Source organism: Balaenoptera borealis (assembly GCF_965194805.1).
Source record: "Balaenoptera borealis genome assembly, chromosome: 16".
NCBI classification, from domain to species: Eukaryota; Metazoa; Chordata; class Mammalia; order Artiodactyla; family Balaenopteridae; genus Balaenoptera; species Balaenoptera borealis.
The window spans coordinates 69,233,489-69,247,813 of NC_138872.1; the positions used below are offsets into that span (position 1 = coordinate 69,233,489).

At 42.9% G+C, this 14,325-nt stretch overlaps 2 protein-coding genes across 3 annotated transcripts in view; one reads left to right on the forward strand and one right to left on the reverse strand.

Moving 5' to 3' along the window:
- ZKSCAN2 (zinc finger with KRAB and SCAN domains 2) overlaps positions 1–14,325 on the reverse strand; it is a 502,693-nt gene that overhangs the window by 266,832 nt on the left and 221,536 nt on the right. The window lies entirely within an intron of this gene.
- SLC5A11 (solute carrier family 5 member 11) overlaps positions 1–14,325 on the forward strand; it is a 53,012-nt gene that overhangs the window by 34,432 nt on the left and 4,255 nt on the right. For both annotated transcript variants that reach the window (XM_082362504.1, XM_082362505.1), the window contains exons 9-12: positions 2,815–3,020; positions 6,968–7,103; positions 13,266–13,373; positions 13,712–13,862. In XM_082362504.1, coding sequence (XP_082218630.1) covers positions 2,815–3,020; positions 6,968–7,103; positions 13,266–13,373; positions 13,712–13,862 — 601 coding nt within the window. The remainder of the gene's footprint in view (positions 1–2,814; positions 3,021–6,967; positions 7,104–13,265; positions 13,374–13,711; positions 13,863–14,325) is intronic.

Below are 14,325 nucleotides of genomic sequence, written 5' to 3' on the forward strand. Positions count from 1 at the left end.
TTAGTCATATATTGTTTATTTTCTCAACAAAACTCAAGGATTATAGTTTGGGTTAAGAAAATTAAACTTTATATAATTTTTCACTTTATATAATTTTTCAGGTGGCACACATAAAACAACGTAAGGTGAAAAGCATTAAACAGAGGGAAAAGTCATTTTACATTGAAAAAAAGCAAACTTACAATGAAGATATAACTTTTATGTATTAAATAACTTTGCAGCAAGATTCACAAAGCAAAAGTTGTTATAAATAAAATAAATTGATAGAAACCAAAATAGTACCAAAAATTTTAACACATGACAGAACAAGAAGCCAAAACATAAATAAGCTTTGGAAGTTATAATTATATTAATGAATAAACATTCTCATAATAGTGAGTATACCTTTTCCCCAGCATCATAGAACCATCTACAAAAATGAATCATTGAAAAACTAACTAAATTTTGCAAAAATATTCATGTAAATATTGTTCAGATTATATTATTTTACCTATACAAAACAAAAAAATTTCAATTCACTAGGAAAAAGTATAAATTAAAAAAATCTAATTACTTAGAAAAGCAGTCTCCTTAATGGTGCTTGGTCAAAGAGGAAATAAAGACTGCAATTACAGACTTTAGAAAAGATGATGAGCACATTACATTTCACCCCTAATGGTGAAATCAAAGCTGTACTCCTAGAAAAACATTTACATTCATGAATATGAAAGTCCAATCCAGTGAATTAGAAAAAACTACAGAATGAATTACTCCCATATCTACTTATTTGAAAAGAACCAGAAAATACAGTGGGAAATCAAATAAAGGAAAATGGAGAAAAACAAGGCAGTATAATCAGGAATGAGAAAAGGAACTAAAAGCACAGAGAGAAAAATTTAGATGATAAGAATATAATTTACAAAGCTACATGAAAACTCGCTTAAAATCCATGTTTTTCTAGGAAAATTTTAGTTACTAAATTTGACTCAAGGGGTAGGAAACCTTAATGGAAATTAATAGAGATTAGCATATTTGTTTTAAAAACACACTCAAAAAGAGGCACCAAGAAAACTAGAAGCAATACCATTAGAATCAAAAAAAGAGTGCTATCTCATTATTTATGCAATAAAAAATAAAACTCATAAAATATACACACAGGAAAAAAAGACAAAATTCTTATTATTTGTAGATGACTGGTTATCTAGGGAAAACAAAACAACCAACAAAAAACAAGAGAAACTGAAAAACTAACCTAAAATGGAGCTTATTAAAGTGACTGAAATCAAGATTCCCCCACTTTCCTTTATACCAAGAGGATTCCAAATTTCATCTGGTACCCTGATGTCTCCTACATGGGTGCTACTCAGACTGTGGTCCATGGGCCAGCAGCATCAGTGTCAACTGGGAGCCCATTAGAAGGACAGAATCCCAGGCACCACTGCAGACTTGCTGAATCAGGGTACGCTTTTTAATAGTTCCCAGGTGATTCGTGGGTACATTAAAGTTTACGATGCTCTGCCTACTTTATTTTCACCCATCCTGGGGTGATTCTTTTCTCAGCCTTTCTACCTGATATTATCTATATGTATGTGCTTTACACACTCAGATGGGCAGGTCCAATTATTAATAAAACTTCCCTCCCTCCCATTACCACAAAATAATTTTTCAGGGAAAAAAAAGCATGACAAAAATTTATCATCACAATATTTTCCCCCCAGTAGCCACTGTTCACCACAATCTTCAGCAAAGATAAGCCAGGCTGCAGGTTACATATCACTCCTACTCGAGTGGTAACATCAACCCTTTCTCTTTCCAAAAAACAAAGAAACAAACAAAAAACAAAACAAAAACCAAAAATAAAACACAAGAAAAAAAACAAAACAACAACAACAAAAAGACAAACACAACCCTCCAGAACATAATCCGGTGAGAGCAATGCTATTTTGGGGATAATCTTGAATCTGTTCAATTAATGAAAAGAAGCAAATTATCTGCAAATTGCAGTGCTTTATTATTTTTTAAGGGCAACACACATTGATGCCAGATGCTGTGCATTTTATGTGCATTATCTCACTTAGTCTTTCTCCAGCCCTATGAGGTTGGTGCTACATTATCCCCACCTGCAGATGAGGAAACCGAATCTCAGACAGGGAAGTGACTTGCTCAAGGCCATAAGTTACTTGGACCACTCTTGTGATACCATGAATTGAGAGTAGCTGAGAAGAAGTTCAGAGGTGAAAGAATGTTTCCTTAAGGCAGGCTTTCTTAGCCTGGACAGAATTCAGGGGTTTTGTGAATCTTGGATGGGAAAGAAATTCATCTCTATTTTCATATTAGCATCTTTCAATTATTAGTGTAGGCAACAAACCACAGGAATATTTGCAATATCTGTGACTTTGATACCAAAACATACCCCCCCGAGGTTTTTATCCAAGTGTTTTTACAGTTGCTTCTGATGTATTGAAACACTGTGTCCATGGTTATTTTAAAACTAAATTGTTATGTGACCCACTGTGGGGTCTTTCTACTTAATGGAGCAAATAAATAAATTACTATGTCAGAGTTTTTATGGTTTGATGGGTGCCTTCAACATATTTGGTTTCCTTTACAATCTATGTATTTTGTACTGTATATTTAGAAATATTATTCTGAGAAGCAATCCATAGTCACTACCAAAGGCATGAAAAAAAAAGAAGGCGAAGAACATTAAAGTCAACTAACTTTCCTTGGTATCTCTGTTCTAAGTAGGATTTCACCAATCTCCAACCATCCCCTCATGAGTTGCTGTGGATCAGTCTGAGTTCCTGGCAAATTTGGGTTTCCTCTGAATACTAGGTTTTGCTGCAGTCGGCGGGTTGGAAGCCCTGGAAGAGAAATACTTCTTGGCTGTGGCCAGCAACCGGAGTGGGAACAGCAGCTGCGGGCTGCCCCGGGAAGATGCCTTCCATATTTTCCGAGACCCACTGACATCTGATCTCCCGTGGCCTGGGATCCTATTTGGAATGTCCATCCCGTCCCTCTGGTACTGGTGCACCGATCAGGTACAGGGCAGCAGGTTGAGCAAGGTGCTCTCTGGGATGCTTCCTTCCTTGGAGTATCTGGAGGCTGGGTTTTTTTTCTCCCGCTATCTGTTCTCTTATTTGCGTTTCTCCCCAAACATCCTTGAGAACTTCTTTCTCTCTACTGCTCTACATGTTATCTCCTTATTCTTGCTCATGTCATGGCAAATCCAAAGCTGCTGATATTTGCAAAGGGGAGAGCTTGATACATCCTGCTGGATGTCTGGAAAGATCCAGTAAGCAAAAGAGATGAAACATTTTAAAGAGAGGTGAAAACTGGTATTGGTATTATTTGCTCCACAAATACTCACTAGGTGTCCTCTATGTGCCAGCCACTTGGAAATCACAAGTAAACAAATCAAACAGGCTCTCGGAGCTCACCTTCTTCTGGTGGAGGTAGACAGGCAATAAATAAATTATGGGGAACGTTAAAAGGTGATAACTGTCATTAAAGAAAAAAACAAAAACAAGCAGAGCTGGGGGGGGGGGGAATGGAGGGTGTGGGAGTGTCATCTAAAATAGAGTGATTAGGGGAGTCATGGTTGAGAAGTGACCTCTGAGCTAAGGAGGAGAGTGTGTGGGCTCTGGTGATTGTTGGGGAAGAGAGTTTTAGGCAGAGGGATCTGCCAAAGCAAAGCCCTTACAGCAAATATATAACTGGTGTGAAAAAAGAAATTAGAAAAGCAAAAGGCACTGTGGTGTGTATAATAAGCCCTTTGGTGTTAAAAGGTGGGGGGCGGGGATAGAATCCATATTTGCATTTGCTTGTATGTGCTGAAGGAAACTCCGGATGGTTGTATATAAAACTAAGAGCAGTTACCTGTGGGCAGGGAGGTGGGCAGATGTGCCAGGATGGATGGGAGCCATTTCACTGCACACCTGTTTATACTTTCTCAGGTTTCAAACCCTGTGAATATATCATCTGTTGAAATGGTTTTTCCATTACATTAATGATCAGAGATCTGCGTGCCAGTTTGGAAGCCCTATTTCATATTCAGGGCTGATGAGACTTTAAATAATGATCATGGAGTCGGACCACTGAATTGATGGAGGGGACGCTGCAGAGAGTGAATCCAGGTCACCCCAAGGGTCAGAACTCCTGAGTAAAGAGCTAGAAACCAAGAGCTAGAGACGGGTGCGATACTGCCCCTTTAAGAGAGAGCACTCCTCCTCTTCGTTAGCAAATCTCAGGCTGGAGAGACCCTGGGAGACAGCTCAGACGGAGGCTAACAGCCCGGGCTTTAACCTTAACAGGCCTGGAATCAAGTTCAGGTGGCAAAACCTCGGGACACTGTCTAAGATCTCTGAGCCTCTGTTTCCTCATTAAGTGGGCTTCCTAATAATTGCGAAAAAGGGAAGCATTAGGAATTTGCTCACAATCCCTTTTGTTGCAGGGGCATTTAATACACCGTTTAAAACATTTACATTTTTGCTGTGGGTTTATGCCACGGCTCTTGACGTGGCTCAACAGCTTATATTTATTAATCCATACAAATATTTCCTTGAGATGCCTCACACCCTTACTAGCTGGGATTCCAGTGTGCAAGGCTTGAAGCCCACCTCCAGCCCACCTTGCATTGTTCAAGAGCCTGGGGACTTAATCCAGGATGACTTGATCTTCTTCCAAATGGCAGGCAGGGCCAGAGGGCCCAGAAACCCAAGCCCTCCTTGGACCCCATGACTTCTGGGTTTGTGGCTGCTGAGCTGAATTCCGTTGAGTCCAAAGACTGTGTTAGTCCATTGTGCTGCTGCTGCCCTGTGCAGCTCATTTCAGAGCAGGAGAAAGACAAAGCAGCATTCGTTGTTCACTGACTGGGGGCGTGTTCCTCATCTTCCCGGGCAGAGACGGAAGAGGTAAATCACCATCGATAATCGTAATGACACCAACATTGATTGATGCTGGACCATGTACCAGTAACTGATCCAAGCATTTCCTATATGTTAACTCATTGATTTTCATAACATTCCTATGAGTCATGCTCCATTACTTGGGTCCGGGGGTTGTCCTACAGGGCGACGCCCTCTTCCCAGGGCTTGTGGGGTTTTGAGCCGAACAACTCTCTTAAAACTTACTCAGCTGTCTCAGATTCACATCTGGAGGCACTGCTTCGTGGGAATAAAAGCCAGCATTCTTTTCAGTCACAGCTTTGGATCTCCTGTCGAAAGGGCTTGGTTTTCCAAAGCTCTAAATTCTTTCCTCTCTGCTTCCAGATGGACCGACAAGGATTGAAGCTTGCATGCCCCTTTTGGCACCTTAATGAAGCAGTAAAAAGTATTCTATAGTTGCTGTATCGTTCCATGTAACTATCACATTCTTAAGTGTTCTAGAAAGCCCAATAGGTGTTATGTTTGGAGTCCTGAGAAATGACAGGTAACAGTTAAACAGCTGACTTCCCAGCTCTGGATAGAGGGAAACTCACTGCTCCTCCACCTTTCCTCACATAAGCTGACGCCACGTTTTAGAGTCTTTCACTGACGGCATCCAAACAAATAATAATAATCTGTGCAGGTGAGGGTACACTTGGTTGCAAGACACAGAAAAAAAAAATCAAATTTAAGCCAGCTTAGGAAGAGGGTAGGGGATTTATTAGCTCATGGAATACAAACGGCAGGAAGCTGAACTAGCCTTCAGAAACTGCTGGAACTTATTCTGGTTTCTTTCTCCATTGTCTTTCTCTCTTACCTGCTGACTTCATGGTCTCTCACTGCAGACCAACTGCAAAGAGACTGACAACTCTCCAAGTCCCAAATCCAAATATCCTGTATAATGGCTCTGATTGGCCAGGGGTGGGTCAAGTGCCTCCCCCTGGATCAGGCAGATTCCGTACCCAAGATGACAGGGTAGCCTTGTGGAGAGGGAATGGGTTTCAAAAGAAGAAGCAGGACGCTCTAGGAAGCCTATGCCATTGATGAACATTATTTTAAAAAATGGGGAGAATTCCCACTTTGTCCTGCTCACCATAGCACCATAATGGTCATGACATTTCACTCCTCTTGTCCACAGTTCGCTGAACCAACTCATAAAAGCTCTAGTAACTCACCAAGGCCTCTGCAACTTCTCCAGATGCTTCAAGATCCAAAGCCTAAGGAAATAGTAGAGAAAGTTCTGAGTTCATGTAGATTCAATCTGAAGCCTGGAGTAGGATTTTTGGGGACCAGTCTTCTACTCAGAAAACACTCTAGAACATGTCATTCCCTTTGAGTGGATAAATATTTTTAGTTACTCGATATTGGTATATATTACAAAATCATCACCAAAATAAATCTAGTTAATATTCATCACCATACAGTTATTGATATAATTCTTTTTCTTGTGATGAAACCTTTTCTGTGTGTGATGAGAACTTTTAAGATCTATTCTCTTAGCAACTTAAAAATATGCAATCCAGTATTATTAACTATAGTCACCATGCTGTACACTACATCCCTAGGACTTATTTATTTTATAACTGAAATTTATACTTTTTGGTCCCCTTCATCCATTCTGCCCACCCGCCACCCTTTGTCTCTGGCAACCACCAATCTGTTCTAAGTGGATGAATCTTAACAAGTCCTACCTTATGCCACCCAACAGAGAGAAGGGGGTTAGGATAAGACCTAGGCACACCGTATGCAGTAACTACAAGTCCAGACATGCCAATCCTGTTGGTAGCAATATCTCAGATCCTCTCTTTCTCTTAACTCATCACTCCTAGCAAAGTATTTGCATTCCTCTTCTATCCTCCTTCCCGTTCTTGATTTCTCTGCCTTGGTATAGCTACCCCAACTGGACCACTGGATCACAGGGACTGAGAATAGGAGAGATGTTTCCTTAGAGAAGGCAGGCAAACCAAGCTCCTGGGTCTACTATGCCTACCAAGAAGCCATGCACACCTAATTGGCCTTAAGAGAAGGTTATCTCAACTTCCAACCGCACCACTGTTTTCCAGGTGATTGTTCAGCGGACTCTGGCTGCCAAGAACCTGTCCCATGCCAAAGGAGGCTCTCTGATGGCCGCATACCTGAAGGTCCTGCCCCTTTTCATCATGGTGTTCCCTGGTATGGTCAGCCGTGTCCTCTTTCCAGGTAAGAAGACAGTTGGGAGGACAGGTTGTCTGTGAGTCTCAGACCCTGTGAAGTGTTCTGAACATATTACTGATTGCCCCTCAAGAATGCAGCTGGAGTCCCTTCCTGGTGATTCAGCTGTGGTGTCTCCATCCCGGCAACTACTGACTCAGTGCTGTTTCCCAACATTGGTTCAATGGGAACGTCCTATAAATGTCCCAGGCCAAATTGAATGGAGACCTATAGTTGACCTTGCCTCAACTATATATTTTCTGAAACCACAAACTAGGCTAAAATCTCATGGTTCCAGATGTCAGCTCCCTGAAATCTCATGTGAGGGCTCCCCTCACACTTCAATGTTTGAACCCAGTGGTTTGGCAACTTCGGCCCAATAGAACCCTTTGGGGGTTCCTTTTCTTAACAAAATCAGGGGTATCAAAACCTCTAGAGTATTTGCCTTAGCTTTTTTTTTTTTTTTTTTAACTTGGTAGAGGGATGAGGTTTGCAGCATGGGGGTTAAACAGGACTAGGGGTGGGGGATGTTATTGGGAGTCACTGTGATGTCAGGAACTGGTGATCTGTGTGGAAGAAAGCTCCTTTCTGCCTCATTAAGTTTAACCCTGTATTGACCAAAGCTGTTATTAACTCAAATAGGCAGAAATCTCCCTCCCCTATGCCTTATCTTACATGATGTTGCAGAGGTAAAGGAAGGGTAGGATGAAATGGTTAGTCCAGAAGTTTTGTCAAAATAATTTAGAACTATGAATTAGGTGGAAGGACTTGGGGAAGAGAAAGGATGGGGAGCCGTCCGTGGTGCCAGATGTTGGGATTGCGCTTCTCCAGCCCTGATGGATGACGAACCCAGAGCCATGGGTCCTCTTTCCAGGGAAGTGGCACAAGGCTTGAACAATCCCAGATGTGGATAAGAACTGGGATCTTGGTTTTATGGTGACTTGATGGAAAATATACAGCTAAGGGGCTAGGCAACATATGAACAAAGAAAGTGGCTTAAAGCAGCCAACATTCATTGCGCTAAGGGCCAGTCCCTGTGTGACGAGCTTTGCAGTAGACTGTGGCGGTTATGAATATGAACACTGATCTGAAATGCCTTGCCTGAATCTTGGCTCTGCCACTTCCTGGCTCCTGTGACCTTGAATAAATCACTTAATTTCTGTTAAGTGCTTCTGTTTCCTCACTTGTAAAATGGGGATAATATTTCCTAAGGCTTAAAACAGTTCCTGGCACATGGTAAACACTATAGAAGTGTTCACTTTTATTATTCTATACATGTTTTATCTCATTGATTCCTCAAAAGGACCTTATGAGATAGGTACTATTGTTATTTTCATTTATAGATAAAGAAATCAGGGCATTCCCTGGCAGTCCAGTGGTTAGGACTCCACACTTCCACTGCCGAGGGTGTGGGTCCAGTCTCTGGTCGGGGAACTAAGATCCAACAATCTGCGTGGCCAAAAGAAAGAAAGAAATTAAAGCTCAGAGAAATTAATTGATTCACTCATTTATTATTCTTCCGTGGATTCAACAAATATGTTGAAAGCCAGTTATCTACCAGGCCTTTTTCTAGAAGAGCCTGGAGATCCATAAGGGAACAAGACATACAGTATCCCTGCTGTTGGGGGGGATTACGCTTTAGTGGTGAAGGAGGCAAAAATACGTAAGTGAGCTATTCATTGATTGTGCTAAGTGCTGTGAGGAAAATGCATAGGGAAACGTCACAAGGAAGGCTGGGCAGGGGCTCCTATGACAGGGTTTCCAGGGAAGGCCTCTGTGAATAGGCAACAGTTGATTCATGTGGATGCTTTGAAAATATAATTTAGAGCAGAGCCAACCAGATGAATGATGGATTGGATGAAGCTGTTAAGGAAAAAAGAGGACTCTAGATCACTCCTAGGTCAGGGGACTTGCTGGAAGTTACTTGGCTAGTGCTGGGTAAGCCAAGATTTAAATCCAGGGGCATCTGCCTCCAAAACCTGACTCTTAATCATGCTACTGTCTCTCTCAGGAAATCACATCTTAAGCTTTGGATCAGTATCAGGATGATCAATAACAAGACCCTGACCCTCACTCTTAGCAGTCAGCCAATCAATAATGGTTGTTAAGTGAAACATAATGTCACATTCCATGCGCCTAAGGAGTTTATAACGTAACAGATGAGTCTGGTACTCGTGAAAAAGTAAGAGAAAATTGATATCAAAACACTCTAGCGTTTGGTACTAGCAGTAGTGCAAAAGGAATTTAAGAGAGTGAGGTAGGGTGGAGACGGTGAGGTGGGTGCGGTGTATTTGAAGGTCTTGACTAGAGCCTCTCAAAGTGTGGTTCCCAGTCTAGCGGCATCAGGGTTGCCTTGGAACTTGTTAAAACTGCAAATTTTCAGATTCCGTCCAAGACCTTTTAAATCTGAATCTCTGGGGGTGGTGCCCAGCAGAAGATTGAGAAGCCCTGGTCTAAAGGGCCAGGTGCCAGGCCAAGCCACTGTTCCTACCCATTTCCACTCTTCTCTCCATCTCAGCTCCATCAGCAACCTGCTGAATCTTCAAATGGGTCCAGCACTGCCTAAAAGGATGCTCTGATCCTGAGCTCTCTTGAACCTGGACAACATCCTCTTCCACTTAGTCCGTCCAAGAAATAGCGCCCACTTATAAAGGAACTCTAGTGGAAACCAAGAAAGAAACAAAACAACCCTCAAAACAATGAAACACAAGAGTCTAGAAATGTTCCTGTTTACAAAGCCAATCATCTCCACCTGAGCTTTGGAATAAGCTAAGGTTTTGAATCCTATCCATGATACTAGCTTTATGATTTGGGGATATTATTAGTCTCTATGGGCCTCAGTTTACTTGTCTCTGAAATGGGTATAATAGCAATATCTTCCCCATGGAGTTGTGAAGATTACATGAGAAGGTGTATGTACAGTGTTTATTTGCTGCATCCGAGTCATAGTGAACTTCCATGAATGTTGGCATTTGGAAGAAGGAGGTTTGGTGCTGTGTTTGGATTGGACTCTGCTAGGGCCATCCTTTAGTTCAAGCATCATAGGATCTGACAAGGGAATCCACTCCATATATGAAATGGTTGATTAATTTACCCAAGACAGGTGAGCTGATATTAGTGAATGGTGGGTTAACAATCACAAGGCTGTTGGTTTCATTTATAACTTAGCTGAGCCAACTAGTTCCCCTATGATGAACATATTCTTTAGCCTGAATGAACAAACACAATTTTCTTCCCTAAACATGCTTTATAAACTTTGTGTCTGTCACGTGTTTCGTGGTTGAAGGTTGCATTCCTAGAAGGTTAAACAAAAACTAGGTCATTAAATGAATTATTTCAGGGGGAGTCTTGTTCCTTCTTGGTGTCCCTTGAAGAGAGGAGCTTTTGGACAGCAAGAGTCCAAACCCAGAAGATTTGAACATAAACAAGATCTTCGCCCCGCTTGCGAGGCCCCATACCATGTTCTGGCCACAGGAATATAATTATTTTCTAATCTTCTCCTAAACTTCCGCAGACAAGTCATAAACAAGGCAAGAACTTTGACCTCTCAAAAGCATTTTTCTCAACCAGGTTGTTTCTTCTCAATACTTCCTGTCAAATATCATTTTTGGTCTGCGGTCTTAATTTTGTCTAAGGCTGAATCAGAGTTTTGGAGGCATCTACTTTTATTCCATAGCAATTGTTACTCGTATTATGAATTGTGGCCATAGCACCCATCTCCTCTCCCATTGGTGGATGTAAGTGGAGGGAAGGGTCCCAGCTTTGAGAAGACATAACAGTGAGTGGAGAAACTTTACAAAGACCAGATAGTCCTTGGGCTTCCTAATGGATGAAGGGGCCTGGGGTGATTTCCATTTCTTAGGTATTATGCTATCTTAAAAAAGCAAATGAAGGATTGGGAATTCCCTGGTGGTCCAGCAGTTAAGACTCTACGCTTCCACTGGAGGGGTCCCAGGTTCGATCCCTGCTTGGGGAACTAAGATCCCACAAGCCACATGGTGTGGCAAAAAAAAAAAAAAAAAAAAAGAATCAGTAATATTAGGGGAGGGATAAATTAGGGATTTGAGGTTAACAGATACACGCTACTATATATAAAATAAACAACAAGGACCTACTATATAGCACAGGGTTACATATCTTTTTACATATATATATATATATATATATATTCTCTTTATATATGAATCACTTTGCTGTACACCTGAAACATTGTAAACTTGTATACCATACAACTATACTGCAGTAAAAAAATTTTTTAATTAAAAAAACCCAACAATATTAGATTTTAAAGTTATGGTGTACTTTAAATGTTTACATTTATTAAATTAACATTTTTAACACATACAAAAATATAAAGACTAGACATACCACCTCATCTGGAGATACTGTCAAACATCTCTATTTGAGGCCACTTGTGAATTTGAGGCCTCAGCTACATGACCATCATGACGTTGATACTGCATCAGAACCAGGGAGGAGATGGGTGTGGGCAGTGAAGGGCTCCAAGCCCACCCCTAAACTGAGGCTCGAGGTAGTTCCCACTTGCCACAGAAGGTGGGATGGAAGGCAGTGTTACTCATCAGAATGAGGAAGAAGGACAGAGGCCTTTGGATTGAGCAGAGGGAGGGTCTATGAGTTATTTATGGGAATTATTCCTAGATGCAACTGGCCAAAGAGACTTGAGGATTTATTTAGTTAGTTAGTTTTTTAAATTATTTTAAAATTTATTTATTTTTGGCTACGTTGGGTCTTCATTGCTGCACGCGGGCTTTTTCTAGTTGCAGCGAGCGGGGGCTACTCTTCGTTTTGGTGTGCAGCTTCTCACTGTAGTGGCTTTTCTTATTGCAGAGCACGGGCTCTAGGAGTGTGGGCTTCTGTAGTTGTGGCTCACAGACTCTAGAGTGCAGGCTCAGTAGTTGTGGTGCATGGGCTTAGTTGCTCCACAGCATGTGGGGTCTTCCTGGACCAGGGATCGGACCTGTGTCCCCTGTATTGGCAGGCAGATTCTTAACCACTGTGCCACCAGGGAAGTCCCGACTTGAGGATTTATAAGTGGTCCAGCGGGGGTAAGTGGTGTTGTGTTGGCATTGAGCTGGTGGTGAGGAGCGTGGCTCAGCTCAGATATGCGGAGCTGAAGAAGACAGAAAGTAACAAGAAAGCTATCATTCAAACACACATGCCATACCACTGAAACAACCTGCACTCTCTTGGCCTTCCTCCTCTGAAAGATTGGATTGGATGGAGAGACCTGTTCTGTCTCCGACATGACCTTGCTGGGTGATTATAACCAGGTCCCTTCCCCTCTGTAAAGATTACACTAATAATGAGATAGCTAGTCTCTCCCCAAGAAAAATGTATCGAGCATCTACTCTGCACCACACACTCGTATAATTTTTAAATCTCTTCTTCTGTCTTCCAAGCAGGAGGTCTATGCTTCTAAGCTTGGCATGTGTTCATCATGATAGAGATGAAGAACTAGAGGTGCCAGGAATTCTGGATGGATTTACACTAGAAAATCAAAATGCTGTTCAGGAGAGAAAAGAATTGATACAGAAATGGAGAAAGAGGAGGAGAGAGAAATTCACAGCCTGGTTGGGTTCTTATGAGTCTAAAATGAGGAACAGCTGTTGAACTATGTATACTATTAAGAAGGAGATGGGGAAAAGAGGAGCTTTTAAAATATTTGCCATGTGTCAAGTGATGGCATTCTCCTTTGCACTTCCGATGAACTTAGGTAAAGATGTAAATTGCTTGTGTCCTTTTGGGGGGCTTAGGGAGCCTGATGTAGGGCTCTGGGCTGAGACCGGCCGTGAGGTGTCTCGGCTTTTTTGGGGTTACAATAGTACAGCTGAAATGTATTCAGCACTTCCTGTGTCCCAGACTCTGTGCTGAGTGTGTAATGTATATCATTTCAGTCAATCCTCACTATAATCTTATGAAGTAGAGTTCTGTTACTGTCCCAGTTTTGCAGATAGATGGCAACTGAGGTCCAGAATGGTTAAGTAACAAGGCCATGGTTTATCAAGTCTAGGCTCCTTTTTATTTCATTGAACTGTACACTTATATACAGTAACCCTGTCTCCTGGTGCTGGCGTGCGCCAGGCCGTGTTTTGGCCGGGCCTGGGGCTCTGAGGGTCCACCTGCTCAGCTCTGGGCTTGTTTCCTCCATAGACCAAGTGGCTTGTGCAGACCCAGAAATCTGCCAGAAGGTCTGTAGCAACCCCGCCGGCTGCTCTGACATCGCGTATCCCAAACTTGTGCTGGAACTCCTGCCTACAGGTAATGGTCCCTCACCCCTCAGTTGAGTCCCCCCGGGGCACCCAGAAAGGAGGACGTGGGCTGGGCTCTAATCTGAGGAGGGGAACAAGATGGGAGGGCTGTGGGAAAGAATGCGCTCTGGGCTGAGGAACTAAGCCCCCAGATAAAGCTCCAGCCCTGGCTACACAGGGGGCTCTGCCCCACCCACCCCTCTGAGTCCCTCCTGTCGGCTCCCACCCCTGAGTTCCGCCTCCTCCGAGTTGAACCTCTCGAGACCAGCTGGCTATGGGCCTGGGAAATGGGGTCAGCGGTGAAGGCAGGAAAAGCCTGAAGCCCAAAGACCTCCGTTCTGCCCCCAGGGCTCCGCGGGCTCATGATGGCCGTGATGGTGGCGGCGCTCATGTCCTCCCTCACCTCCATCTTTAACAGTGCCAGCACCATCTTCACCATGGACCTCTGGAATCATCTCCGGCCTCGGGCATCTGAGAAGGAGCTCATGATTGTGGGCAGGTAAAGTCTTACTGGGTTGGGGCCAGGCAGGGGTGTGAAAAGTCCAGATAACCCAGGGAGGAGAAAGCTGAGCCACCCAGAGGGCAAGTCCAGCCTTCGACTTCTCCAGGCTGTCTCAGCCTCCTCTGATGGCAAAGGTGAAGTACATCAGGGCTCCGTGGATGAGTAAGGCGTTCATTCCTTCAAGAGCTATTCAGTGAGCACCTACTACGTGCCAGGTGCCGGGCATATAGCAGTGAAAAGAAAAGACTCAGTTTTGCCTTTGTGGAGCTAGAAGAAGAAAAGGATAAGTAAACAGGTAGTTATAACCACAGTGAACGTTATGATGGAGGAGCCAGGAGACCTAGGGAGTCAGAGGAAAAGTCTCCAACTTGGACTGGGACCTGAGGGGTGAACAGGAGTTAGCCAGGTAAAAGGGAGAAGGGTGTTCTGGGGGTTGGGGGCAAGGTTTCTCTAACAAGTC